General features: G+C 38.9%; 2 protein-coding genes across 3 annotated transcripts; one reads left to right on the top strand and one right to left on the bottom strand.

The window, feature by feature from the left end:
- The first annotated feature begins 196 nt into the window (after nucleotides 1-196).
- LOC108672542 (solute carrier family 35 member F6) lies at nucleotides 197-12155 on the top strand. 2 transcript variants are annotated; one of them, XM_018160231.2, is made up of 10 exons: nucleotides 197-393; nucleotides 5333-5433; nucleotides 6139-6342; nucleotides 6959-7129; nucleotides 7719-7829; nucleotides 8163-8318; nucleotides 8568-8722; nucleotides 10265-10425; nucleotides 10781-10827; nucleotides 11172-12155. In XM_018160231.2, exons 1-10 carry the CDS (start codon nucleotides 317-319, stop codon nucleotides 11201-11203), a joined length of 1215 nt encoding a protein of 404 aa, XP_018015720.1. In that variant the 5' UTR covers nucleotides 197-316; the 3' UTR covers nucleotides 11204-12155. The 2 variants fall into 2 exon arrangements, with proteins under 2 accessions (XP_018015720.1, XP_018015721.1); XM_018160232.2 differs by lacking the exon at nucleotides 197-393 and adding an exon at nucleotides 2217-2781.
- On the bottom strand, nucleotides 12151-18041 carry LOC108672543 (deubiquitinase OTUD6B). Its single transcript, XM_018160233.2, has 7 exons — nucleotides 17705-18041; nucleotides 15669-15835; nucleotides 15272-15356; nucleotides 14456-14645; nucleotides 13842-14049; nucleotides 13363-13410; nucleotides 12151-13025 (listed from the first exon to the last, which is right to left on the bottom strand). Exons 1-7 carry the CDS (start codon nucleotides 17796-17798, stop codon nucleotides 12882-12884), a joined length of 936 nt encoding a protein of 311 aa, XP_018015722.1. The 5' UTR covers nucleotides 17799-18041; the 3' UTR covers nucleotides 12151-12881.
- Between the last annotated feature and the right edge of the window lie 8541 nt (nucleotides 18042-26582).

The raw sequence follows: 26582 nt of genomic DNA, 5'->3' as shown, positions 1-26582 counted from the left end.
GAGTGCAATCAACAGAATAAAAGTTCACTGCCAGCATCGGTGTTTGCAGATAAATCTCATCATATGACCTATTTATCAAAGAAATTTCATCAATACCGTAGCATTGTTATACCAAATGTTTTCGTCTTGTCTTAGACAAATTTAGTGAAAATGCAATGTTTGAAATTCGTTGCAATAATTGATTTGCTCACAGAAAGCCCATAACTTTGCAATTTTTTCTGTTTCCCAGGTTCAGAAAGTTCAAAGGGGCTCTGTTTTTTCATACTTTTGCCAATTTGCAATTTTTCGTGATAAAATTTTAAATTCTTTCCCCAATATGACTTGGACTGCTAAGAGCATGACATTCGCCATCATGATGGTCATATTTGGGACCATCAACACCATGTCAACCAAGTAAGTTCAACCTTGTTATGGGCAGTCAGTTCAGTATTTCAGTAGATGATTTTGTGCCTGACCAAGTAGATATGGGCGGTTTTCAAAGCAGTAGAGGTAAATTAAACCTTATTTCTTTTGTTCATTATAAGATAGTATTTATTACAGAATGTGTCTAAATGTAAAGATTATTAGTGTCAGTAGTCCTTTATATGATACATGACATGCTTTAAACTTCGAACAAATAATAAAGTTTAAGATCACTCCTTTTATCATTAAGATAATGCCTATATACGCTTCTGTCAACAAATTAAGGACATCAAAAAGCGACTCATTAACATTTATTTTGTATACAATTGACTAAGTTAGTGCGATATCGGTAAGGCATGTCTCTTGACAACATGCCCCCGAATGTCATCAGGCTTGCCAAAGGACATTTTTAATCACTGACCGATATGAGCTTATCTTGTGGCTGCGTTTTAGGTCTACGATTGAATCATTAGCGTTGGCGGCTACTGTGGTGCTCACACGTCGCGCTCGTCGCTCCAAAAGAATGTTAATCAGTCGTTGCCTGCTTACATCCACTCGTATCTCGCTCAAAAATTGGCCTTATATTCACGGTTTGATGAGCGTACCTCGGGAGGATCAAGTCTTGGTCAAGTCATAAAATATGGCATCATTAGGCGAATCGTGTGGCACTCAGGTGATAGAACTCAATCGCGATTGTCAACATGCCGCTCTTGCACAGTAATATCGACAAATGGCTAAATCCATATTTTGGTTCAAGATGTTCTTTTCAGGCACTGTATTCCAATATTTATTGGTGAAACTCAAATAATGCTTGCGTCTTCGCGATGTTCTCAGACCGTGATCTCTATCTCCGCCTGTTGAATTTTTTCTTTCATAGAATGGAGATGCAAATGTCAGGTAACGCGTTACATACCGTAAAGTTTCGCGAGCTTCGAAAAGATTCTGTTGTGTCTTTTGTAGTATAAAAATGTTCTACTGTATTTATCCGCTGCCTCTTCTCGAAGCTTGGTCACCTTTACAGTGCGTTCATCAATTAAGTTTTGGGCGATGTATTGAAACTAATCTTGACATACTTTGTAATCTTTCTTTTCCCCTTCATTAATTAAGTGTATACTATTGTTGTACATAATATATATCCTATCAGCAGGTCTCCATGTAACATGCACTTATTTCCACTGTATATGTGAAGAGAATTGGCGAACATAAAAGTTGTATAAATGTATGGTTCAAAACGTCAAGGTAAAGTTTCAAGATTTATTTTTGAGTCGTGTTAGCGTGTTTCTAAATTTTCCAAGCGTATTATAATTCAGTGGTGTTAATGAAGTGAACAAATATGAGCAAGCAATTTTCTTGCTGACTTGAATAGCGATCGAAATCGAGTAGAAATTTTCAAGTGCCAACATTTGCTTGAAATGATCACCTGAAGTTAGCGAACAGTTAGGCTTCACTGCTGAAGTGATAGCTGTTGTTTGTTGCCTTATCTGTTGGTAAAGGCCGTCGCGTTATCTAAGTTTGAAGTGCGTCTAGTTCAGCGTATTGATATTATTATACCCAGCCTGGAGTGGGAGGTTCATCACGGCCAGCAAGATCGCTGTCCTCGGCGATATTTGTTCTTCATTGCTCAACTTATCCTCACACATTAAGGCTTATGGTAGTTTTTAGTTTCTAGATGGTTCACTTTCTTATTCTTCTTCCTTAATTAATTCGCAACGTGAGTCAATCGCTCGTTTGATTTTATGTGCATGCCAAGTTACGTTATTTTTCGAAAGCATTTCGAGCATGTAACGTTGAATCAGAAAAGCCCGACTTACCCTGTATGTGTCTGCCTGGTCATAAGTATTAGTCACCATTGAAGGTAGGCCATGTTTGGCATGTCGTCGGTTTCAGATGTTGTAGAATTTTAACAACCAGCTGCGGGTCTCGAGCCCATAACTCTGTGCTTCAATCTCGGTGTGCTGAACCACCCGGCCATCTTTCTTCTACCTGCGATCGAATCCTCGACTCGCTGCCACAATATCAGTGCTTTTAATCACTTAATTGGCCGTCCCCGCCCAAATGCTAGCATACGTGTCGAGGTCAAGTGCACATTTGCTAGAGTGTTTATTTGTGCATAACTTTTTTTTTGCTTTGCCTAAATTTATAATATAGAATTTTTCACTACTTTCGTCAGCTAACACCTAGAAAACTTTCATCCATTCGCTCATCTGTAAACCAGATCGCGTGATCTAGCAGCTAACATTGTGACGATACATTCTTATAGGGTTGGGTATTGTTGCCTCCTAAGAAGAAACCTGTTAGAAAAATGTCGTGGACGAAATTTCAATTGGGCGTGGCACTGCTCATGGTGGTCACGGGCTCCATCAATACGCTATCTACCAAGTAAGTCTTGCCTCACCGCCCAACTCGCTGCCGCTTCAATAAAAATTGCTTACCTACCTCAAGCTTATTGTTCAAATTGATTATATTTTTGTTGTTCTTTTATGTTCGATTCAAATTTAGTATTCGTTGTGGGGTCGTTTTTATTGCGGATAACCGTTGAAACATTCCTTGATGTAACTGTTTGGTTGTATGAGCGGTTGACTTCAATGGTTAAACGTTGGTTGAATGAATACCTGATTGTTTTAATGTTGTGTGTTTTCACCGGGGGGAATTTTATTAATTTTATGTCAATTGTTTTCATTTAATCTTGTTTGTAACCTAATAGGGAAGGAACCGTTTTACGTAAGTACATTCACGTGTGAATTTGATGTCCCAAATTAGGTAAACTCTTCGTTTTAGCTGGGCCGCAGGGTTTGCAGAGTTTTAAATATGCACTATTCAAGCCTGAAATTACTTTAGATATTTAGTCAGCCATTTAAACTGTCGCATTAAGCCTGTTATTACACTTACCCAGCACACATTGTATGCGAATTCGAAACGAAATTTGATACGAATGGTTAGTTAATTCAAGTTTGCGTGTATTTACGTATTTCCTAATGAGTGGCGTCGTGGATTTAGATCTGCTAACATGAACATGATTTATTTTTGCATGTGATGTCCTGATTCCACGCCTCTACCTCTCGTAATTTCATTGTTGTTGTTCATGGCAGACAGGCAGTTGAAAAGATTGGGTGGATTTGGTTATGACGGTGAATCTATAATCTACGTACGTTATGAATATCCCATGTTTTCATATGAATCGTGAGATGATTCCCTAGTGATATTATGTCGTACAATTTCCCACGTTCGGGTTTTGGGTGACGATAATTCGCTCTGTTGATTAAAATTGATTATAAATGATCTGCATTCATGATGTCATAGTACCCATCTGGCGAGCCATTTCTATAACCATCCGTCACCCACGAGACTGGGTGACGAGATTTTTTTAATATCATAATACAATTTTTTGGTTATTCTAATTAAGGTTCGTCTCACACCAGTCATCTTTCAATCTTTATTGCGTTTTTTTACAATTTTAGTTAACGTTTAAGAACGGCTGTAATTGTGCGACTACATCTCGAGACTTGCTTGTGTTTTCCACTGTTGTTACAAATTAAAATGGAATTTTTCAAGGTCCGACCGCAATATCTTCATGGGAGAACGCGGAAAATTTAGCTCTGATCACAATATCATCTGAAGTTTTCTATCTTATCGCTTTGCAATGTTATCGCTTTGCAAATCATGACAGTATCTCGACACCAACCCTCAGCGATAGAAACACCATCAGGGTATCGATGTCAGAGTAGAACCCACGAATCAACTTGAGATCAGTTCAGGTATCTCGTCCTTATCATGCTTCGGAGTGCAGCACAAGAGGCTAGTGAAAAAATGTATTCCGTCCTCCTTTTTGAGAACTGACGAGCGTTAACGAGTTAATTTCGCTGGAATGCCTGCTCTGAAATTTTCAATTTGTATTTTATTTGCTACCTTGGAGGAGGAAATAATGTACTCATTTAACTGCCATTTTTTCAATCATTTGTTAAATTAAAATTTTCAGCCTTTACATGCATTCATTTCGTTTTGTAATTGCGCGTGTTTTCGCATAAATAGTTGAGAACAACGGGCTTGCTCGTCGTCCCAACGTTTGTAGTCCAACATTCGGCTGCACGTTTGCATTAAATTCATAGCGTTCTTTTCTATCGTTGCTGACACTGGCAAAGAAATAGAGCGTAGCCTGACTTCTTCATTGCAACGGGAACGATCGGAGTTTTCGTTTGGCTTGTCTTCTGATTTCTATAAACGGGATTTGATTTTTTTATATGTTTTAGTTAAGAGTTTAGCCGGCCACTGTTGGAAACTCCTGCATTACTTTGTGCTTATATATACGCAATTGTGTTTTGTTTTGGGTGTGAAGTTGGACGATATGTAACACGGGTTTCAATTACAGTAAAACGATTCAAATCGAGTAAATTTGATTCTGATTTATACTGAATATGTAATTGAAAATGTCTGGCTAGTATTTTGGAATTATTTTTGTAATTTTATTTTACGTTTCATCTCTACTGACATAATTGTTTGCTTCGAAATCACTTGCATTGACGGTATCGTTAATGCAAGATGAATTTAACGTTCATGTAGATTTTGCACCCAAATGTATAATTTTCTTACTCAATTGAACGCTCAACATGCAATCGGTGAAAATAGAAGACATTCAATCTTTGCGCCATTTCCACCTTCATCTACTCAACACCACGTTAGTGATAAATGGAACTCGGATTTCTTTACCAATTTTGTTATTATTATTGAATGATGACATTCACCTTTGTCTATTTCACACCACGTCTGTGATAAATGTAGCCCATCTTTCTCTACCATTTTGTTATCGTTGAAAGATTGCATCTACCTTCATCTACTTCACCACGTCTGTGATAAATGTAGCCCGTATTTGTTTACTAAATTAATACTGGCGAGAGCTGGCATGATGCAGACGGCCCGCTTAACTTGCCTACAGATGGGCGGACCGGATGGAAAGCATCAACAGCGAGGGGGAGCTGGCGCACTTCAACCATCCCTTCTTCCAGGCCGACGCGATGTTCCTGGGCGAGCTGTCCTGTGAGTGTCCTTCCTTTTGTCTATTCCTTGTCCTGTGAGTGTCCTTCCTTTTGTCTATTCCTTGTCCTGTGAGTGTCCTTCCTTTTGTCTATTCCTTGTCCTGTGAGTGTCCTTGTGAGTGTCCTTCCTTGTGTCTATTCCTTGTCCTGTGAGTGTCCTTCCTTTTGTCTATTCCTTGTCCTGTGAGTGTCCTTCCTTTTGTCTTGCGCCCGTTGCGGCATGTTACTTTATTGCGAACTCTCGGTTGCTCTGCAGCCCTCGTTACACACGCGGTTTTATCGTCAAATTGGAAACAAATTCTTGCATTCGGGATCCTTGTTTAAGACTAGAAATTGTTAGATGTGTAATGCTATATTTTTATTTGATGAACAGTTTCGAACATCTAAAATATTTCATGTCTATATATATTTTTTATTGTGAACCTGAAACAATTTCATTTACAACTTTTCATCCAATAAAGTGAGCTAATCCGAATATTGTTTATGCAACATATGAGGTCCATAAGGCTTCGCTAAGTATATAATAGCATGCAATGTTTTCTTGCACAAGGCATGGCTGCGTTCTAGTCCATAAGTCTTCGCTAAGTATACGTACCGTATAATGGCATTGCAATGTTTCTTGCACAAGGCATGGCTGCGTTCTAGTCCATATGTCTTCGCTAAGTATACGTACCGTATAATGGCGTTGCAATGTTTCTTGCACAAGGCATGGCTGCGTTCTACATCATGCGGTGCGTAGCTCGCAGCCGACGTCGTCGCCGCAACAACGCCGAGCTGTCGCTGCCCGAGGAACAAACCAACTTCCCGCCGCTCATCTTCTACGTACCCGCCTTCTGCGACATGGTCGCCACCTCCACCATGTACGTCGGCCTCACCCTCACTTACGCCAGCTCCTTCCAGATGTTGAGAGGTATGCTCGATCATATACCATGATTAATGTGTTGCTTAATTTAATAATTATGCTGTATTAAGTAGTTGATTTGCGAGAGAATATCTGATGATGTTGAAAGCTCCTAGTCATGGGTACATGCTAAACTGCAGTTCTACTGTATAAAACATGTGCAATTTACGGTAGTGAAATCTCCATTTCCAAGCTAGTTTTGAAACCAGATAAAATTGAGGTTTTTATCGTAAGTTACTTAAGATGTATTGAACGTTGCTGATAGCCTGATTGTGTGCATAAGTAGTCGTTCTAGTACGGGTAAACTGCAACGCATTTGGTATCCTTGGTATTTGTTTCGGACGTAGCAGTCCCAGGCCACGATGGATCGCCGCACTCCAATACATGAATGGGTCATCGCTCCAAAATGCATCTCTCTTTTAATGAAGTCTCGCTCATTTTTAGCGCATTTTCTCATTTATGGAAAAAATGCACTATTGTGCTTGCCATGTCCGTCTGTCTGTCTGTCCGTCCGTCTGTCCGTGACCTCAAGTTTTCGTCGACGAGAAAATGCGCTCTCTGTCACTCACTGCAGTGAGTACTGAGTTATATTTTTTCAGTGTGTTTGCTTGTGTGTTGTGGACAGGTTCGGTGATCGTGTTCACGGGTCTGCTGTCTGTGGCGTTCCTGAACCAGAAGCTGCGCTACTTCAACTGGCTGGGCATCGCCTTGGTCATCGTGGGGCTCGTCGTGGTCGGCGTCTCTGACTTCCTAGGGGACAACACAGAAGACTTCGACACTAATGGCATCATCACGGGTAACTTGTCTTCTACTATTAACTTGTCACGGGTAACTTGTCACGGTAACTTGTCTTCTACTAGTAACTTGTCACGGTAACTTGTCTTCTACTAGTATGTAACTTGTCACGATAACTTGTCTTCACACTTGTCTTCCCGCAGTAAATCGCCAGGTCTCGAGAATGAATTTCCTGAATGTGGTTCGAGTTTTCTGCCTTTGATTTAGCAAACCTCACAGTTATTCGCCGTATATTTGATATAACTATACACCAGGTTATTAATAATTTAAAAATGCTTGCAACTAATTGATTTCATTTTACATTTTCTGCTGTCAGTATCAGGAAACATCCGTTAAATTTGAAGCAGGAACGCATGCATATTTCACAATAGAGTTTTTGATTGTTCAACTAATAATAATGCATTGTATGTTGCTTTTTCTTTGATAATATGCATTACATGTTGCTTTTTCCTTGATAATATGCGTGATATGTTGCTTTTTCTTTCAAATTAAGTATTTTCAAATCTAAGAAACGAGCCATTGAATGACTCGAAATTTAGTGTTTATCTTATATTGTTTTGCGTTTCTAAAGATAATGTTTTGGTTTACAGGAGACCTGCTGATCATAGCGGCGCAGGTGGTGACAGCCACTCAGATGGTCGTGGAGCAGCGCTTCCTCACCAAGCACACGGTGCCTGCTCTGCTAGCCGTCGGCTGGGAAGGTGAGACTGAAAAATGTTTCTTCCACAAGGCATGGCTGCGTTCTACATCATGCGGTGCGCATGACGTTGAATAAATTGAATGAATATAATTACAATACAAACAATGACGTCCCTTATTACATACCTTTTGCTGCATTCATCCTTCAACTTGTTATTTTAATATAGGTACATCACAGTTATTGATTGGGTTTTCGGTTTAAATTCACTGCTGTGCTAAATTATTCAGTTTGATTACATTTTAAGTATTGTTAGGACACTGTTCAGCTGCATTTTTACAGATAAAAAAATACATTTCAAACCTCACCTCGGAATTGACTCAGCTCTTGTGCTCAGGATTGTTCGGCTTCATCACGCTGACGATCTTGCTGGTGCCGTTTTACTACATCCCAGCAGGGATGTTCTCAGGCAATCCTCGCGGCACGCTAGAGGACCCCATCGATGCATTCATCCAGCTCAGCAACAACCCGATGCTTGTGGTCGCCGTCTTGGGTACCTACACATTCTATTCCATCAATAATTATCTTTAATGGTGAACTACTGTGAATTATTTAAAATGTGTTTTTTTTTATTATTGTCTCCATGGTTATAATCGGCCACAGGGATTTGACTGCTTGTTCATTACTCCTTAGTAATGAATTCATTGGAGGTGTAGAAAGGGCTTCAACTAAGCTCAATATTGGTTGACTGAACCAGTGACAACTTTTTACATCAACTTAAACGTGTTTATGTTTTTTCAAGGCAACGTGATCAGTATAGCGTTCTTCAATTTTGCGGGCGTTTCGGTGACGAAGGAACTGTCGGCCACCACCCGCATGGTGCTCGACTCCGTCAGGACGCTCGTAGTGTGGCTCACATCTCTCGCACTTAAGTGGCAGCCCTTCCACTATCTGCAGGTAATGTGCAGTCAATCTTTTCTTGTCTCCCTGGTAAATTTCGAACGCATTGTTGCATTCCATTGCCTACATGCGATTTGGTAATCAATCTTCTCGGCCCTGCGTCTTTATGGTAATTAGGAAACAAAACCATGCATTCCTACTGCAGATCATGTGACAATACTGTGCCGTCAAGTTAGGTTGTTGGCATTCCAAACCGCAGCACTGATTCATCTTTGCGCGATGTTGACGGGATGAGAATTGTGTCACAATTTATTTAAAGAGATATCACTTTCTTCCTATCATATTTGTACATCCCGTTGAATATATACATATCTACAGTTTTAGTTAGATGTAGATTGTACACTTGCAATATTTCCAAACACGAGTTTATTATTTATTAAATTATACTGGGTGTGAATACCGTACTGCAGTGGTTCCCAAAGTGGGCGATATCGCCACCCCCTAGGGGCGTGTGAAATTTTTTCGAATTTTGCCTTCAATTGTTTTTGCCATACTTATATGACAATACGGGCCGAATTCGCAGTGATCAAGGAATTTCTTCCAAATTACTGAACAGATTCGAACGAAATTTTGAATTTACAGTCCTAACTACCGAACGGTGATGTTTAGCTCCTGAAAATTTTTTCGATTGTGCCTTCGTTCGCGAGTTTCATTTGTGATTTAAACGGCAATACGTGCTTAAATTCGCAGTAATCAAGAAATTTATTGCAAACTACAGAACAGATTTGAACGAAATTTAGTATTTTAATACCTAACCTCAGCAACGGTCATGTTTAGTTCGTTACAATTTTTTCGTTTTGCCTTCGTTTGTGAGTTATACGGCTTACCGTAAACGGCTCTTGGTTAAACCAGCCGGTCGTTCCTCCTATATTTGTATAACTTGCGAACGAAAGCGAATAAGGAAGTGTGAAATCAAGAATGACGGTGAAATGAAAAAAAATCTCGCAAACGACGGTAAAATCAAAAATTTTTTTATTCTTAAAAACACCATTTGGTAGTTATTAATGTATATTCAAAATTTCGTTCGAATCTGTTTGGTAGTTTGGAAGAAATTCTTTGATCACTGCGAATTTCGGCCTGTATCGCAATATAACTCACGAATGAAGGTGATATTTAAAAAATTTTCGCAAGCTAAACGTCACCGTTAAGTTCTGATGAATACATGTTCCAAGTTTTATTGAGCTGCTTCCATTAGTTTGGGTGATATTCCTTGATAATTGAATTTGGAGATTGGTCGTGAGACCGGCCGTAAATTTGCCCGAGACGTCCTAGGTTTCTAGTGCTGAAACAGTTAAAATAGCTGAAAAACACATTGGTTCCCTAAAAGGGGTTCTATTTGTGAAATACACATTTGTGTTTAACCTTTATCTTTCAAAATTGCAGCGAACTAAATTTTCTTGAAAGAGGCGCATGATTTTATATGTGTCTGTGGGGGGCGCTAGAAATTCACTACAGAGCCAAAGGGGGCGCCAGCCTGAAAAAGTTTGGGAACCACTGCCGCACTGTAATATTATTCTAATGGAAAGCGTGTTCTTTCAGCCCATCGGCTTCATTGTGCTGGTGCTCGGCATGTTCATCTACAACGACGTGCTGATCCTGCCATACATGAGGAGCAAAGGCTGGGTCAACGACGCCCTCCCTGAAGAGGAACGCATCGTTGATGGCGCTGAAGAGCCCGCCTGCGACGCAACATCCCGACCGTTAGTTCGCCCTTCATAAATATTATTTTGTTTCTTCTGTCTCCTAGGTTGGTCATTGCAGTGTCATTTTGGCTTCAGGTGAACCACTCGAATCGAAAATTCCCTCATACGTGCATCGACAGTGTATTAGTGTCTAATCTATACTCGATACCCTATGTGATAATTATCCATTCAACATAGATAGTTAACACGTCTATATTAAATTAGGGCTTTAGTCAACATTAATGATTTCAAATACGGTTACAATGGAGCTGTCAACCACGTCGGGATGGCTCTAGCTGAGCATATGGTTGCTATCTCATTTTCTTATTGCTGTTCATGAAGAATAAATATGGATATTTTCTTTCCCCGACAGAAGTACACCTGATGCATTGATTATAAAGAAAGCCTCCTTGAGCTCAAGTAAGTGCAATGTTGTACAAAGTACCAATCTTCGATTTATCTTGAGATGTAAGGACATAGTTTATTTCTAGTTGACTATGGTCTAACGGCCTCATGGACGCTGAAACCGCTATTATTATAGTTATTATTATTATTATGAGAGTAGTCTTCTCAGCTTCGCTTGCTGCTCGTGGTTCAATGCAAGCTTAGGCACACTCAAGCGTTTGTCAGCAATTCCTTCAAGCCCAGCATAGACTGTATTTATTGAAAAAATTTCTAATTGCTATTTCCAATAGCCATAAAATATATTGTTGTTTTGATGAGCCCCCGAAGTCTTATGATGATTATTACCGATTTATCAACAGGTGACGGCAGCGCATCTGGAGTGAAGTCGTAGCTGAAATGAAGACTCCTGACATTCGCCCCCGCCCCTCAAGTCCTAGTTCCTACCTACAATATTGCTCGAGTAGTGCGAGCTTCATATTTGTTATTTAGAAGAGAGCCGAGATGTTCTTGTGTGTGAGATGCATTATTTATCGGGCAGTGTGAGTTGTATAACTTGTGCTGTTGCTCATACATTCCTTCACGACATTTCGTAGTGTATCATTCAGCCGTGAAAACGACGAATTGTAGCGTATCAAGTTTAACCTAACAGTTACATATTAATATTTTTGAATTGCTTCTTTAAAATGTGAGAAATGTAATAGTTTATAAAACTTCTCTACTTGCTAAGTAATTTTATTGAAACATTAGCGACGTCTCGATAGAATATTACATCTGTTGGGGCACATTTGGCTACGCCTCCATACTCGCATATTACACCTCCATGGAAGAGCGTAGCTCGATTGCACTTGTTGAACATTTTCCTTGGGTTTGAGTCTTACTTCTTCGTGTCGAAGCTACGTCTTCCTGCTGCTCAAGTTGTGCTAGTTTATAAGCAGTCGCTTAAAATATCAAGTGCAATGCTTGTATTTGGATCTTGTGGCCTTCCCCGGCACGCAGTTTGTTAGACATGCTCTGAATGTGCAAGAAGTCGATGTATTTCATAGCATAAGAAAAGTATAAATTGTTGTTCAATTCAATATCGAATGTTTTAGTGAAGCATTGTATTATCTTTAATTCACAGCATTACACTTTAAATAAACCTAAGAAATTTGATTTCATAATTTCCACATCGTTCAATTAAATTGAAATCAGGCACACTATTGTCTCGATCACAAGGTTATGTCCTCGGCGACCGTATGTTCGTTCGTATTTGCGAAACTTACAAGTAAATTCCAGTAAATATGAGCGACAATTCATGCAAGGAACGCTGTACTTTTTTTTAATAATTTCTTTGCGATGTTAACTTTCTTTGTTTCTATTTCCATTCAAAAAACTTTACTACAAATACAGAATACAACGGAAGTGGACGAATCAGAAGATTCATGAAGTATGTGCATTGTAATTTAAAATTATGAATTCATCGATCACCGCTGCGCCCGTCTTAGCTCAGAACTCGAGAGAAAGTTTCGTTAAAAAAAAAAAAAACTAAAATTTGTGTCACCTGATATAACGCCAGCAACTGTTACGCTATGCAATACTAACGCTTCAGTGACGCAAATAATTAGGAAATAACACATGGAAGCCTTGCGCCTAAAAGGATATACCTAAAACCACAGCACACGCAGCCATCGCGACGCAGAACGCTATTACATTATAGTTAGTAGACGAAAATGTATGGATAAGTCACACTAGATTCTAACGCTCAATTATTCACAACTTTTTCTAGAGACGATGAGAACATTTAAGAATACCGACATGAAATTAATAAAGTAAAAACCCTGACCATCTTTCACGTGAACTTCACACTGATAAATTTATGTATAGTGCATTGCAATTACTTCAATCAAATGTAAATTGAAGTAATCACTGGTTGTGCAATGCATCATATACTCAAATCTTTTAATTTAAGTGACAACAGACACGTTAAATAACTTTTCAGTATCATAACATCATTCCAATGAACAATATTGATATAAGGTTAATATTGATGCGCGGTGAATGAATTGTTGAGATATGGACATAGTAGTTAGTTATGACAAAGCGAGAGGAGACTCGGTGGGCTTCCTGTGCAGCGAGTTGTAGTGCTCGCCAAGACTGAAGCTGTGACGATAGTAGGCGAGCAGCAGAGCCTCTCCTCCAAACTCTTCCCCCAGCACCATGGGAGCGCCTTCAGCCTGAAACACATAACTTCAACATTATGATACATTATCATTCCATATTTAAGCAGGTAATAAACCGATTCAAATTCAAACAGAAGGCAAAAATAGGTTCAAAAGTATTTCCGAGGTTTTATTTGATCCTCGGATGTAAAGTCTGTAGATGTAATCCAGTGAAAAAGAAGTTTCATCAGCCGTGTATGTAAAAAGTTCTTTAAAGTTCATTTAATCCTAACATAATATGCCATAAAAATACTTTAGGAGGCTGAGGGATGATCACAAACCAATATATACTTTTAAGCATCGTACAAAGAAATGATTCGGTTCCAAGAGATCGTACAGCTATTAAACTGACCTGCAAGACTTCTATTTTTCTCTTTAAAACTTGAGATAGGGCTCGGAGCTGCAAGGAAAAGTTTCTCAGTAAGATATGAGTGATGATAACTCAGAAAAAGTGAGAAAGTATACAAATAATCGTCATGAATGAATAATATTCAACTTAATAATCGAAAATAAACAACATGCTTATTACACCAGCTAATTCATTTTCTTGAGTATTATCAACAGGTTGATGTTTGAACAATTCAGAATTATTTAAAAGCGATGTGCCTTTGACTTTGCTATGGATTATAAAAAGGACCAAATTTCTACAAGTTCTATTATAGTGACTGCATCGCCGCCAATAACAGATCAGTTCATTCACAACCTCAGACAATTATTTTAATAAGTCCTGCTGGTCAGAAGCAAAATTATGAAGATAAATTGAAAGCCTGGAACAAAATACAGCGTAATAAAAATCTTACTGCAATGATTTTGGAATGTATCGTCTCTCACCTCAGGCTGGCCACCCCAGGCCGGCGTGCTGGCGACTTTATGACAGTAGTCAAGGAAGGCGCTCTCATCCAGCTGGTTGCCAGACTCAGGATCAGTGAGAAATGGTAAAAAATCATTTTTGTGCTCTAACATATAATCAGAAGCCAAATTCCTGAGGTTTTCCATTGATTTGGATCCTTCCAGCTGAAGTGATAGAGCTGAATACATACTGCAAGAGAAAATACATGCAAGGTTGTAAACACATATAACTTATTGAACCACCAACATACATTTGTCACCATGTCGATCACAGCTCGTACCGTAAGAGCTCATACCACAGCTAGTTTTAGAACATAAAACTAAATTGCTAAGAGAAAAACTAAGTACCATTATAAACCTTTTTTAAGAGACAATAAGTTATGCAAGATATGAAAGCAAAATTAAATATTCCATATAAGACAAAGCTGTGAGAACTGGACATCAACGGAGAGAAAGTTAATCAGGATCAATATTCATACACAATTTCTTACCAAGATCTCATTCAGTACCAGAAATGAACATTGCATGTAAAATTACATAAATTACCCTAAGAAATATATATATTGGTATTGGATTTGAAAATATAGCTGACTTACCAATTACCATCAGGTTGCACTTCAGTGACAGAGAGATTTCTTTCTTTGATAAGTTTTGTCATAAGTCGAGCTTCAATGGACCGGGGACTGTTCAGGAGCTGGAACTCGCGCTCCTTTTGCAGCTCAGCCTCCCTCTGCTGCGCTGCATCTTCCTTTTTTGCTCGTCGCTTGGCAGCTCGGGAAACTTTTGCTGCATTCATCAAACTAATTGTTAATTGCACATGCCTAGCTATCATTAAATTATTGTTTAATATATTTTCAATATTCACATACTATTTCCATTACTTTCAAGATGGCCATTAATACAGTGCGGAGTGCCTTGTAAACAACATGTCATTAAATTGACATTGGTCCAAATCTACAATTTCAATTATGACCAATTCGTTTCATAAATTTCCTGCTGAAATTGAAAGCAGCAATCAATAACACAATCTTATTGTGTAAAATTGGCCTTTATGGTAAATCTACCCAATTATATAATTTTACATGATATAAACCTGAGAACATTTCTTGCATAATTTAGATGCATTATGATCTTCCACGCACAATGAACATCTAATCTGCTGGGCAGTGTAGATAGAACAAAATATGATAATAAATTTTCAAAAACATTTAAATTTTCAATGGTTGCATGCTGCAATATCACCTGACTTTATTCATATGTCTAACTCATTTTTATATGGATATACGGTATACAGATCTCACCTGTTCACATGAAAAAAATCATATTCAACACCTGCCATCAGATTAAGTTTGAATATGAATTCCAGTTAACTCCATAAGGCATGAAACAAAATTTATTGCTGCTGAACTTACTAATTTTTTGAGAGAGATTATTTTTATCTTCAAGTGTAGTTGGAGTGTCGTCTGACAGGCTCAGAGTTGCTAACTTATCATCAACCTGTACAGAAGTAAGGTATCTATCTGTAAGGATAGTGGTGAACATTTGAGCTTGTAGAATGAAAGCTTGTAGAACATTTGAGCTTGTAGAATGTAGCTTGAGCATGTAGAATGAAAGAATTTAGACATAGTTATATCTTATTCTAATGTATAAGCATTGTCAATATTTCATTGTTCAATGGTTATGAATAAGTAGGTATAGAATATTAATGAATTGGTTTAAGAAGAATAATATACCTACTCCACTTCTATTGATTTTTTTATCAACTAATAACAATTACCCATACAAGGCATACATTTATAACAATCATACCGCTTCATTAGCTGACAACGCAGATTTTTCTTGATTACATGCTGAATCTGCCAGTTCGATCTCATGACGCTTCTTAAGGTCAGCTTCTAGTTTAGCTATTTCTTCCAAGGCTTCTTTCTTCTTTTTTTTGCAACTCTGAGCATTCTTTTTCAGTTTTTGTATTGTACCTGAAAAGAAAAATCAATTACATAATTGTTAAAAGTGCATGAACATGAATGATTGGAAGGAACTCCAATATCCAATGCTTATGTTTACCTCTAAATATTCTAGAAGCTTGGACATGTACTCAATTATGAAATGTGACATGACATTCTGCATTCATAACTCTTGTCTTAAATACTCACTGGATTAATGAATAAAATATCACTAAGTTTCATTTAACATCAAAGGCAAGAGTGCTTAGTTAAAGATTTTGATGCATATAATGATAGTTTTAGATCATATAAATATGCAACAGATTATGTCATACTTTTTGACTTAAATCAATCAATATGCATTCTCTCTCAGAACTACCTACGGTATTGCAGCAACTATACTAATTTTAGAGAGACCAATATTAAAAAAAATCATACAAATCCATTCTTCATCAAACAGAATCTTATGAAAATGAGTTTTTATATGATATGCAGTTTGACATTCACATGCCTACATTTTGGTGAAAATAACTTAAAATGTTAGAGTGGAGCATCCAGTTCTTCCCAAGTCATTAGGAGAAAACCTAAACCAATTTTTTTCAAATGGCAATTTTATAATTTCTCTATACAGGACAACTGCAAAGTGCAAATACCTTGCCATTTGTGGCTAAAAGCCCTATAATACTGGTCAGAAATAAGATTTATATGGTTTTATTGCCAGAATTACAAAACTGTTCTCATTGTGCTAGAAAGTAGAAAGATATTGCTTAGTTTTGTTGGTAAAATAGATCATTTCTATTAAAGGCTGTCCACTTTAGTGCTCCTGAATATTGGCATAAGTTATATGTACAATGTATTGCAACACTTGATGCCTCTGTACAAAAACATACGATTCATTGGAACGTAATACACACTAAGACTAAAGGCAACAGGTTTATATTCCAATTTGTCATAGTACATTTATACTAAACCATGAATAAAAATACCTCAAAATAAATCAAAGAAAAAAAATCAAGTGATTTATAAAAAATCAAGTGATTCAATCACATGATTTAATCAGTTTTATTTAATCATTGCCAACCCTGGGGATAAGCACAAAAATTTTTGTCTCAATCATTGATGACTTGTAAAGTTATGCCTAAATTTTCAGTTTGGATATCATCATCAATTCATTGTTATGGTAATGGGCAGTTGGGCAATGGGCACTATTTTTATGGTGCAATCTTTAGAAAATCAAGGCCCTTTTCCACTATGAGACTGACACCTGAAAGACTGGCTTTTTCAGGCTAGTCTGAGGCAGTCTGGCCCATCAAGACAGGCTCATGACAGGACATTAAGCCCATCTTGATGTTTGGCCCATCAAGACAGGCTCATGAAAGGACATTAAGCCCATCTTGATGTTTGGCCCATCAAGACAGGCTCATGAAAGGACATTAAGCCTGTCTTGATGTTTGGCCCATCAAGACAGGCTCATGAATGAAGCACTGTTCAATCTTTGATCAGTGAGTAAGCCACTCTTTGCGGGAGTGCTGCACTGACTTCCGTCCCAGCAGGTTGTGAGTTGCTGTTGCTCCAATATATGCACTGAAATGTCTTGCACAGCAGAGCAGTAGCCCATTTGGAACTCAGTCTCAATCCAAGCACATGCGCAGAGTGGAAATGCGTAAGCCAGTTTTGAGGCCTAGCCATGGCCCAAGTGGCTAATCAATCTCGGGCCAGTCTCAATCCTTCCAAATCTGTCCTGTAGTGTGATGGATTTATGCCCAATACATGTTTCGTACTTCTAAAATTCAACCTATGAGTAAAGATTTTAAATACCATAAACACAAACACCCAATTGACCCAAACAGCAATTGGCTTGGGCCGCTTGGCTAATGCTGGTAACAGAGTTCAAAATCTCACCTTGTAACTCTTTTTTCTCAGTTTTGTGGCGATTTAACATGTCAGAGGTACTTTCAGGAGTACCATTCAATTGATCTCTTTCAGAGTGATTCATGGTGCAGTCTACAAACAAATTGCTATCATACACAAACTTACAAGATCTATAAGATCTATTAAAATAGCGTTTCTGATTTGATCTAAGAGTATTTTATTTAATACACAAATTTTTTACATAAAATAACACTCCTGGCAAGATTTCTACCAGCAAATTCTCGAAAAATTACATAATGTTTGAAAAACACTGCACTGTAACTACTGATCCACATGACTTATTGCTAACTATAAAGTATAAACTAATGCCATGGGGTAACTAAGACCGGCGGGGTAAGTTATACCACTTTTCGTTTTTTAACAAAAACCCCCACAACTCAAAAACTATTTGACATAGAAAAATTTTATCAATGGGCATTAAAGGCCTAATACTGAGGCCACATAACACAATAGAAAGATTTGAAAAGTTTGCATATCTAATAGGTTAAAAAATTAAAAATGTGACCCATGAAAAAAAGCTATTATTTAAAGCCTGTCAGAGTACCCCCTCCAATTTTTTTATTTTTCCCCCAAATGGGGTAACTTAGACCACCTAATGTCAGCCCTGACGGGGTAACATAGACCGGCTTGGAAGTTAATATAAAATTACCATATATAACATATTTTATGTTTGACAGCCTATTTATGTTTTTCTTTAGGTTTCAGACTCTACAGAGTCTTATATATGGTAATTTAACTTAATTTCCAGGCCAGTCTATGTTAACCCTGTCAGGGCTGCCATTAGGTGGTCAGAGTTCTCCCATTTGGGGGAACTTAGACCACCTGGGGGGTGGGACCCCCCATTTGCAAACTGTGACACTTTCCTCAAGTTAGTCATTTGCATATGTAACTAGAAGAGTTCTACTACAATGCACCAAAACCTGGAGTTATTTGGAGTTATTTTACCAAAAAATATAATTGATTTTACCACCCGGTCTAAGTTACCCCAAGAGCTGGGGTAACAAAGACCATCACTTTTTTTGAAATTACATAAAGACTATGAAAGGCAGGAGCCAGCCATTTATGGTGAGTGAAGCTAGAGTATAGACCTGTATTTTGCATGTTTCAATTCAAGTTTAATTTAGCTGGTAAAAAAATGGCATCATTTATGAAAAAAAAGTGGTCTAAGTTACCCCATTTTACGGTGCCGGCAATTAAGAGACTATATGGAAGTGAAACAATTAGAAAAAAGCAACAATCTTTCCCACATGACTGTACACATAAGTTTTCCCCCTTATGTCAAGGTACGAAGAATTTGGGGGGTATTAACTAATGACTATGAAATACAATATTCAGAAGTTAGGTCTTTTCATTGGCCATGGCATTTAACATAATAACAAACCAGAAATTTTTCAGAATCAGTTCATTTTAACTTCCTCATTTAACTAAGATTTAAACCAATTTCTTATGTATGATAAGGCTGGTACTATCCAGGATACTTTACTGGTCTACTTATGGGACTCAAAAATGAACTTGAGGGAGAGTCTAAAAAACTCTCGCTCGCTTTGCCATTGACACTATGCATGGCAAGCATCAATTATTAATATTTGTCTAGTACCTCTAGTTATTAGCCAGTAGGGGAACCAGGGAGAAGAGGGAAAACATGCCCGAAGAGCTGGTAGCAGCAATATCAAAGCAGGGGCTACTGGCTAGGGAGGTACAATGTATAAAAGTTTGTGTTAAGCCTAAGGATTAAGGGTAAGGGCAAGATGAAAAGAAGGGTAGCAGAAATTTATTTAGTCTATTATTGATATGCCCTATTCATTTTATTACACAGTAGTTTTCAAAGTTTCTTGTAGATATCATAAGATATGGTATGACTATGATGGAGATTGTATCTCTTAGGCCAAAAATATTTGTTTCATGTCCTATTACATTGTGATTGTTTTAGTTATTCTTATTTTATTATTGATTATTTCTTTACACCCTAGACCCTTCACCTGACCCATCCAGCCGGGACTGGGAGCCAGCAGCCTCCATTCTCGTTAACCTCTTAGGCTCTCCTTCCACAGTCCCACTCTGCAGCCTGCCCTCTGGCACTCTCCAATCTCCATGTTTATGTATTTTCTAAATTCCACACTATACATGTATTCTCCAAATATCACTTCCCAGTTTTCATTCTCGGTCACCCACGCGGACATACCCACAGGCCACGTCTCACTATCATCACAAAATTCTCAATGCATCTGTCTGCCTTTCTCAGACTAAGGGTTGCCTGCTGTCGGCCAAAGACCACCACTGCCCTGGAGCCTGGATGTAATGGACCATCATCGGGCATCATGATTCCTGCCTTCCGGAACGTAGCCTTCAACACTTCAACTCTTCAAGCCATCTGTATCTAGGCCATGGGTCGAACCAGCCCTTGGTCGAACAGCCACTTGTCAAAGGACGATAAATTTAGGGACAGAACTATGCTATTTCCCTATCTGAAAACCTGAGATGAGGTAAACATAAAATTACATAATCTAACGATGCTCAGAAGTCAGATTCGATCCGCCGCCTGGTGGTGCACGGCAGGTTCTATGCGAGGCCGGAGGAAGACAAAGCCTAGTGGTTCATGGCTGATTGGTGACTAGGCTACAACAGTAACAACACACCGTCTATGATTTCATCCTTTAACCCTTTACCACCAAATTGGACTTTCAAGTCCCCTCTAATTAACTTTGAAACTTGTACACATATCCAAAAAATAAATCTAAGACTTTTTTATTCATGTGAATTTTTTGAAAAAATGAAAAAAACATGAAATTATTAGAAAACTGATGGTTTTTTAGAGGCTCTAAAAACCATCGGTTTTCTAATAATTTCATGTTTTTTTTCCTTTTCTTCAAAAAAATTCACATGAATAAAAAAAGTCTTAGATTTATTTTTTGGATATGTATAGTTGTGTACCAAGTTTCAAAGTTATCAGTATGTAAATAACTGAAATAAAATTTCCAATTTCCAATGGCAATTTCCAATTTCTTGTGGAAATTTTATTTCGTTTATTTGCAGAGAACTTTTCATAACACTTTGAAACTTGATACACCTATGTAAAAGATAAATCTAAGACTTTTTTGTTTGTGTGAATTTTTTGAAAAAAGTGAAAGAAAACGTGAAATTCTTAGAAAAACCACTTTAAAGGGGGGTACTGTAGAAATCTATCTCAGTATCTCCTCCAAGGATTTTCAAGCTAAAACATCGAGACACATATCATTCGATGCGTAAGGACCATATCTATCGTCTATCGATTGGTCCTTGCTCACGCTTGCTGTTTTTTGAAATTCTAATTTTTGTGGGTTGACTGCAGAGTGGACATTTTTTGAAAAAATTCTGATTTCTCCCCCCACCCTTTCGAATTTCCCTTCTCCCTTTTTTCAAAATATTTTCAAAACTATAACGAAATTGAAAAAAAGCTATGACCAATCTCTAGATCTTTTATTTGTGGATTGAACAGTATATTTCTCATTGCGGATTGCGCTGTAGCTAAAAACTCTAGGAGCTAGGAGGAGATAGGTTTGCACTTTGCAGTGACAATAAGTGTGAATGTTCAGTAGAGCGTGGCAAGATGGTCCAGTGGTTACAGTTCAGAGTACCAAGAGGCAAGATTGGCGCAGAGAAGCGCGGGTTTGATCCCAGCTCTGTGCGCCAGTTTCTGGTCAGAATTGGCAAGGAGGACTGGCGGTTAAGCACAGCAGAATTATAGCAGTGCATTGCGAGTTCAAGACCTCAAAATGCTGTGAATGTTCTGCGATGTTAAGAATCGACAACAGGCCTACAGCGGCACAGCCTAATAAATGCTGAAACGGTGAAACCGCTATTATTATTATAAAGTCCTGAGCGCCTCGAAATAGGCATTCAAGGTGGCTTGGATATAAAACTGTATGTTACTCAGTTACTGGAGCTGAAGTTCAGTCAAAGATGGTGGGAACAACTGCATGAGCACCATCCCACACGACAGCAGCCGGGTAACTAAAGATCAGCAACTCCAGGTCGTCTATCTATCTATATACCCGGCCGGTAATTTTCGCCTATATAATATATTAATATGAAAGAACTCCCCCACCCCACCCCTAACCCTTTCGCGAACTGTAGTCAAGGCATAAATCACCGTACAGAGATGATTTTGATCATTTTGGTACCGTTGGATAGGTCAGAATGTCAGCTTTAAGTTTAAGGTGAGACTAAAAACCGGAAAAGTGAAATTTACCATTTTTGTCCCAGAAATTCGGGCGGTAAAGGGTTAATAACTCATCATTTCCAGTCTCTCAAATGCATCATTGTCATCACACTCCATTATCTTAAGCTCCATAGTTTCTCTCTCTCATATATTTCACACATACAATAAATATCAACTCTTCTTTTCAATTTTCATTCCACCAGCCAACTGGATGTCCGACAGTCCGTGCAGCATGCACTCGCGATCTTTTTCTTTCTTTTTTCTTTAATTGAAATTTATGGGAGCCTCTGAAGACTGGTTCAATGCGGCCCCATGTCAGAACAGTTGAAGGAACTTGGCTGAATTATGGTTTCTTGTACAAAATCGGGTGTCTTGAAAAAAAACCTCAAGATTTCTCAATGGCTGATGGGCTACAGAACGGGGCCACCAAAGTGGAGACCACACCTCGAAATTTGGCAACTTCAGGGGAGCACAAAAATAACGAATTTGGCAACTTCAGGGGAGCAGAACTTTAGGAGTTAAACTTCACTGTAGCTGGTCGTACCATGGCATCCGCCGGCTCAACGCCTCGGAGCGGGACAGTACTGCATTTTCAAACTTCGAGAAAGATAGTTCTAGAAAGGATGACGTAGCAGCCGGCCGAAGCCGGCTACTGTCACGGGAGCTCAGCACAAGGAACCTCTTGCCTCAACAGTTAGAACAGAACTCCGAATCCGCACTCGCGATCAATTCGCGGACTTCTATGTTATTATTCCGAGGCAACCCCTTTGTTGCCAAGTTTTCTGATAACTTTCACGCTAAAATCTGAATTTTAAAAATTCCGCTAGATAATTTGATGCACATGCCAAGACGTGAGCTAGATTTTTTATGTGACAGATCAACTGTAAATAAAAATTTTGAACTTAGTTCCCAAATGATGAAATTACTGCAACCTCGTATTGTTGAAATATCAATAAAATTACAGAGAATATACTTCCGTTGACGTGTCAGTACTCAGTTGCCGTTTTAAATGTACAAACTGTGACCTCCTGCAAATTTATTTGCTATTCCAAATGATGGTGTTATGAAATTATAATTCTTGAGTTTATCGGATCATTCGTTCAGTGACGTCACGGGCATTTACCGATCACTGAAATGCGTTCAAACCAGTCAACCAATCCATTATGAGCATAGTATAGATGAATAGTATAGTATAGTATAGTATCTTCGGCATTAAAGAATAGGCCTGGATAGGCCTGTCACCGATTCTTGTACTTTTCTTGACTAGACTGGCCTTAAGGTGCCTGTACACAGGGATAGTACTAGCCGCTAGTTCATCCGGCGCTTGAACTGTCCACGCTACTAGCCTCGTGTATAGGGGTTCAGCCGCTTCAGAGGCATGCGCCGGCAAGTGCCCGAGGCGGGGCCGAGAGAGACAACGATGTGTTGATATCTTGGCTGGAGCAGTGGCTATTAGCGCTGATGCAGCCATAGTGAGAGCATCTGTGCCGCTCCTGTGAAGTATCTTGGTTCACGTAAATCATGGCTTGTTTGAACGTTAATGTTTCTAAGAGGAATCCAACAAAGTGGATTCCAGACGATATTCAATTATTCTTTGAAATATTCCAAAAATATGAATTAAAGTATAATGTTTTCCATGATGGTTACTCCAACAAAATGAAGAGAGAAACGAGTATTTTGAAACAGAAAGAAGACCTTATTAGTCAGGGTTTAGTTGTTCCCGACGCTGTATTTTTAAGGGATAGAATATGGAGTGTAAAAAAAACGTACAGCCTCGAGTTGTTGAAGGTGATCACACTATCCATCTTCACAGACCTTACTCGACGGCTTCTAACAACTCACTGGCGGGCGCGAACGAGAAGATAGCGGCACCTTATACTCTCCTCGTGTGTACAGGCTTACTAGCCGGATAGTCACCAAGCGACCGACACTAGCCAGATTTACTAGCCGTCTGCACTATCCCCGTGTACAAGCACCTTTACGGACGGTAGATTTAAAATCGCTTCTAGATATCAGTTTTTCCGTAAGGTACGAGGCATTTTAAGACTAAACATATGCTCATGCATGGCCTTGTCTAGTCTGTTCTTGAACGCGTTCATACGAAACATATGCTCATGCATGGCCTTGTCTAGTCTGTTCTTGAACGCGTTCATACTCGGAGCGTCAACAATATCTTCAGGGAGGCTGTTCCACATGTCAGTGACTCGAAGCGAGATAAAGCAAACAGCCTAAAACTCCGAGCTCTAATTAGATTGTTTTCGTTCCTCAAACGAAAATATTTAGAACATTGGCATGACGGGTTTGTTTACGTTTCTCGATCTCAGTGACGTAACAAGTAAGCTGAACTGAAAAACGAAACTTCTCGTGGGTCAACCTTGTATAGTTCAACCATGGCACCACGGCAGTCTGCCGCTGCTACTTAGTTAAACGTGTACTAATTAAAATGATAAATATCAGTTTCAGCGTTTATTAGGTCATATCATTAATATGCTTTTCGCTGATTCATAACATCGCAGAACATCCAAAGCTTGTTGCGGTCTCGAATACGTAACTCACTGCTCCAATCCTACTTTGCCGGATTTAGATTTGGGGCGTAGTGAATCTGTGTAAAAAGTCATTTCAGGGTCAGGCCTTTGCAACGGCCATCAGCCACACATCGCATATTCATTTGTTAATGGGTAGGAAAAAATGAGACCAAGCCAGGAGAAAGCGATATCAAAAGGAGAGGCTAGAGAAGTGTAAAAGTTTGTATTAAGGATGAGATGGAATGAAGGGGAAGAAAAATTCAAGAGGAAATTCATTTGGATTATTATTGCCATTTGTCCATTATTGCACTGTATAGCTTATATTTATATTGGCTATGGGGCCTCCTAGGCCCTGAATGACTATTTTTGGTAAATTATATTATTATAACATAACATAGTGATCTCTGCGCTGAAGCGTAGGCCTGATGTGGACTGTCGCCGATTCTTTTCCATTTCGTGCCTTGTTCACAGAAGATCTAAAATCGTGTCATTTGACCGGATCTTTTCATGACTGACGATAGTTTGAAGGAGCTACTAGACTCCACCGGGTTCGATAAGGAGCTAGGCATTTCAAATCTGAACATATATTTTTCCATAGCTTTATCTAGTCTGTTCTTGAACGCGTTCATACTTGGAGCGCCAACGATGTCATCGGGGAGGCTGTTCCACATGTCGGTGATTCGAAGCGAGAAGAAATTTTGTCGCGTGGAGAAGTTGCAGCGCAATTTTTTTAGCTTATAGCCGTGGCCCCTGGTGTTGGTTCTTGTTTCAAATTCTAGTAACCCTTCAGGGACCTTGTATAGACCATGAGTATACTTGTATACTTCAATGAGGTCCCCACGCAGACGTCGATAACTGAGGCTTGGAAGCTTCATAATCTTCAATCTTTCTTCATAGGACTTGCCCTTCAAGCCTGGAATTATCCTTGTTGCACGTCTTTGAACATTCTCTATTAAATTTCTGTCCTTTTCAAATCTCGGTGACCACACAACGTTTCCAAACTCTAGACTCGGGCGTACGACGGCAACAAACAACTGCTTCATCGTTTCTGCATCTAGGAACTCGTATGAGCGTCTGATTAGTCCAAGAAGTTTGTTGGATGTGTTAGCTTGCGTTTCAACATGCTTAGAAAATTTCAGCTCCTTGTCGACATAAACTCCGAGATCTTTTTCCACACTAGACTTTTCAATCATTACTCTCTCGTTGCAACCATGTCTTCTCATACTGTAATCTTGCTGTTCATTGTTCTTCCCGAGGTGAAGTACTTTACACTTGTCAGCATTAAACCGCAGCTGCCACGTATCAGCCCAGTTAACTAAGCTGTCAAGATCATCTTGCAATTGCGCTTTATTTGACGCATTCTTCACTGTATTATAAACTTTTGTGTCGTCGGCATACATGGAGCACACGCTGGATACTACTTCTGGCAGATCATTTATAAAAGCAACGAACAAAATAGGCCCCAGGACGCTTCCTTGTGGCACGCCACTGCGCACTGATGCCCAGTCTGACACGGTTCCGTTAATACTGACACGTTGTCGTCTACCTACTAGAAAATCTCTGATCCATTGGAGTACGTTTCCCTCAATTCCAAAAGACTTCACATTACGCAACAGCTGCTCATGCAGAACTCTGTCAAATGCTTTGGCAAAATCGAGGAACAATGCATCCACTGGCTCCCTTTCGTCCAGCAGGCGAGTCCAATCGTTCAACGTAGATAATAAGTTAGCGGTGCAGGATCTACCGGCAATAAAACCATGTTGACAATCTGATTGTAGATTGTGAGCAGTCACGAGATCGATAATCCTATCCCTCACAACAGGTTCCATTAGCTTACAAACACCACCTGTCAGACTGACAGGGTAATAGTTGCCGGGGCTGCTCATGTCACCTTTTTTGAACAATGGTGTTACTTGAGCTTCTTTGCAGTCGGACGGCGAAATTCCTTATTTCAAGGTTTTTTTTTTAAATATTAAACAATTATTAAACATATTAAACATTTTATAAAAATGGAAAAAACTTTAAAGCCTTCTTTTTCCATTGCTGTTATAATTATCCATTTGAATTCATTCTAAATTATATACGAATTTATTAAATTGGGTCCCTGTTTCATTAACCCTGTATT

The sequence above is a fragment of the Hyalella azteca genome, unplaced genomic scaffold (genome assembly GCF_000764305.2).
Source record: "Hyalella azteca isolate HAZT.00-mixed unplaced genomic scaffold, Hazt_2.0.2 contig6346, whole genome shotgun sequence".
Taxonomy (NCBI): domain Eukaryota; kingdom Metazoa; phylum Arthropoda; class Malacostraca; order Amphipoda; family Hyalellidae; genus Hyalella; species Hyalella azteca.
Note: the sequence above shows the minus strand (reverse complement) of the source record. Positions and strands in the feature narration are given on the sequence as shown.

What these genes read in the sequence shown, in the direction of transcription:
- LOC108672542 (XM_018160231.2), top strand. Translation starts at nt 317, where the DNA reads ATGACTTGGACTGCTAAGAGCATGACATTCGCCATCATGATGGTCATA. An exon ending in ATCAACACCATGTCAACCAA is followed by an intron (nt 394 to 5,332) that starts GTAAGTTCAACC and finishes ACTTGCCTACAG; the next exon opens with ATGGGCGGACCGGATGGAAA. An exon ending in GCTAGCCGTCGGCTGGGAAG is followed by an intron (nt 7,830 to 8,162) that starts GTGAGACTGAAA and finishes TCTTGTGCTCAG; the next exon opens with GATTGTTCGGCTTCATCACG.
- LOC108672543 (XM_018160233.2), bottom strand. Translation starts at nt 17,798, where the DNA reads ATGAATCACTCTGAAAGAGATCAATTGAATGGTACTCCTGAAAGTACC. An exon ending in TAATCTCTCTCAAAAAATTA is followed by an intron (nt 14,646 to 15,271) that starts GTAAGTTCAGCA and finishes TGATGAATGCAG; the next exon opens with CAAAAGTTTCCCGAGCTGCC. An exon ending in GAAAAATAGAAGTCTTGCAG is followed by an intron (nt 13,026 to 13,362) that starts GTCAGTTTAATA and finishes TATGTGTTTCAG; the next exon opens with GCTGAAGGCGCTCCCATGGT.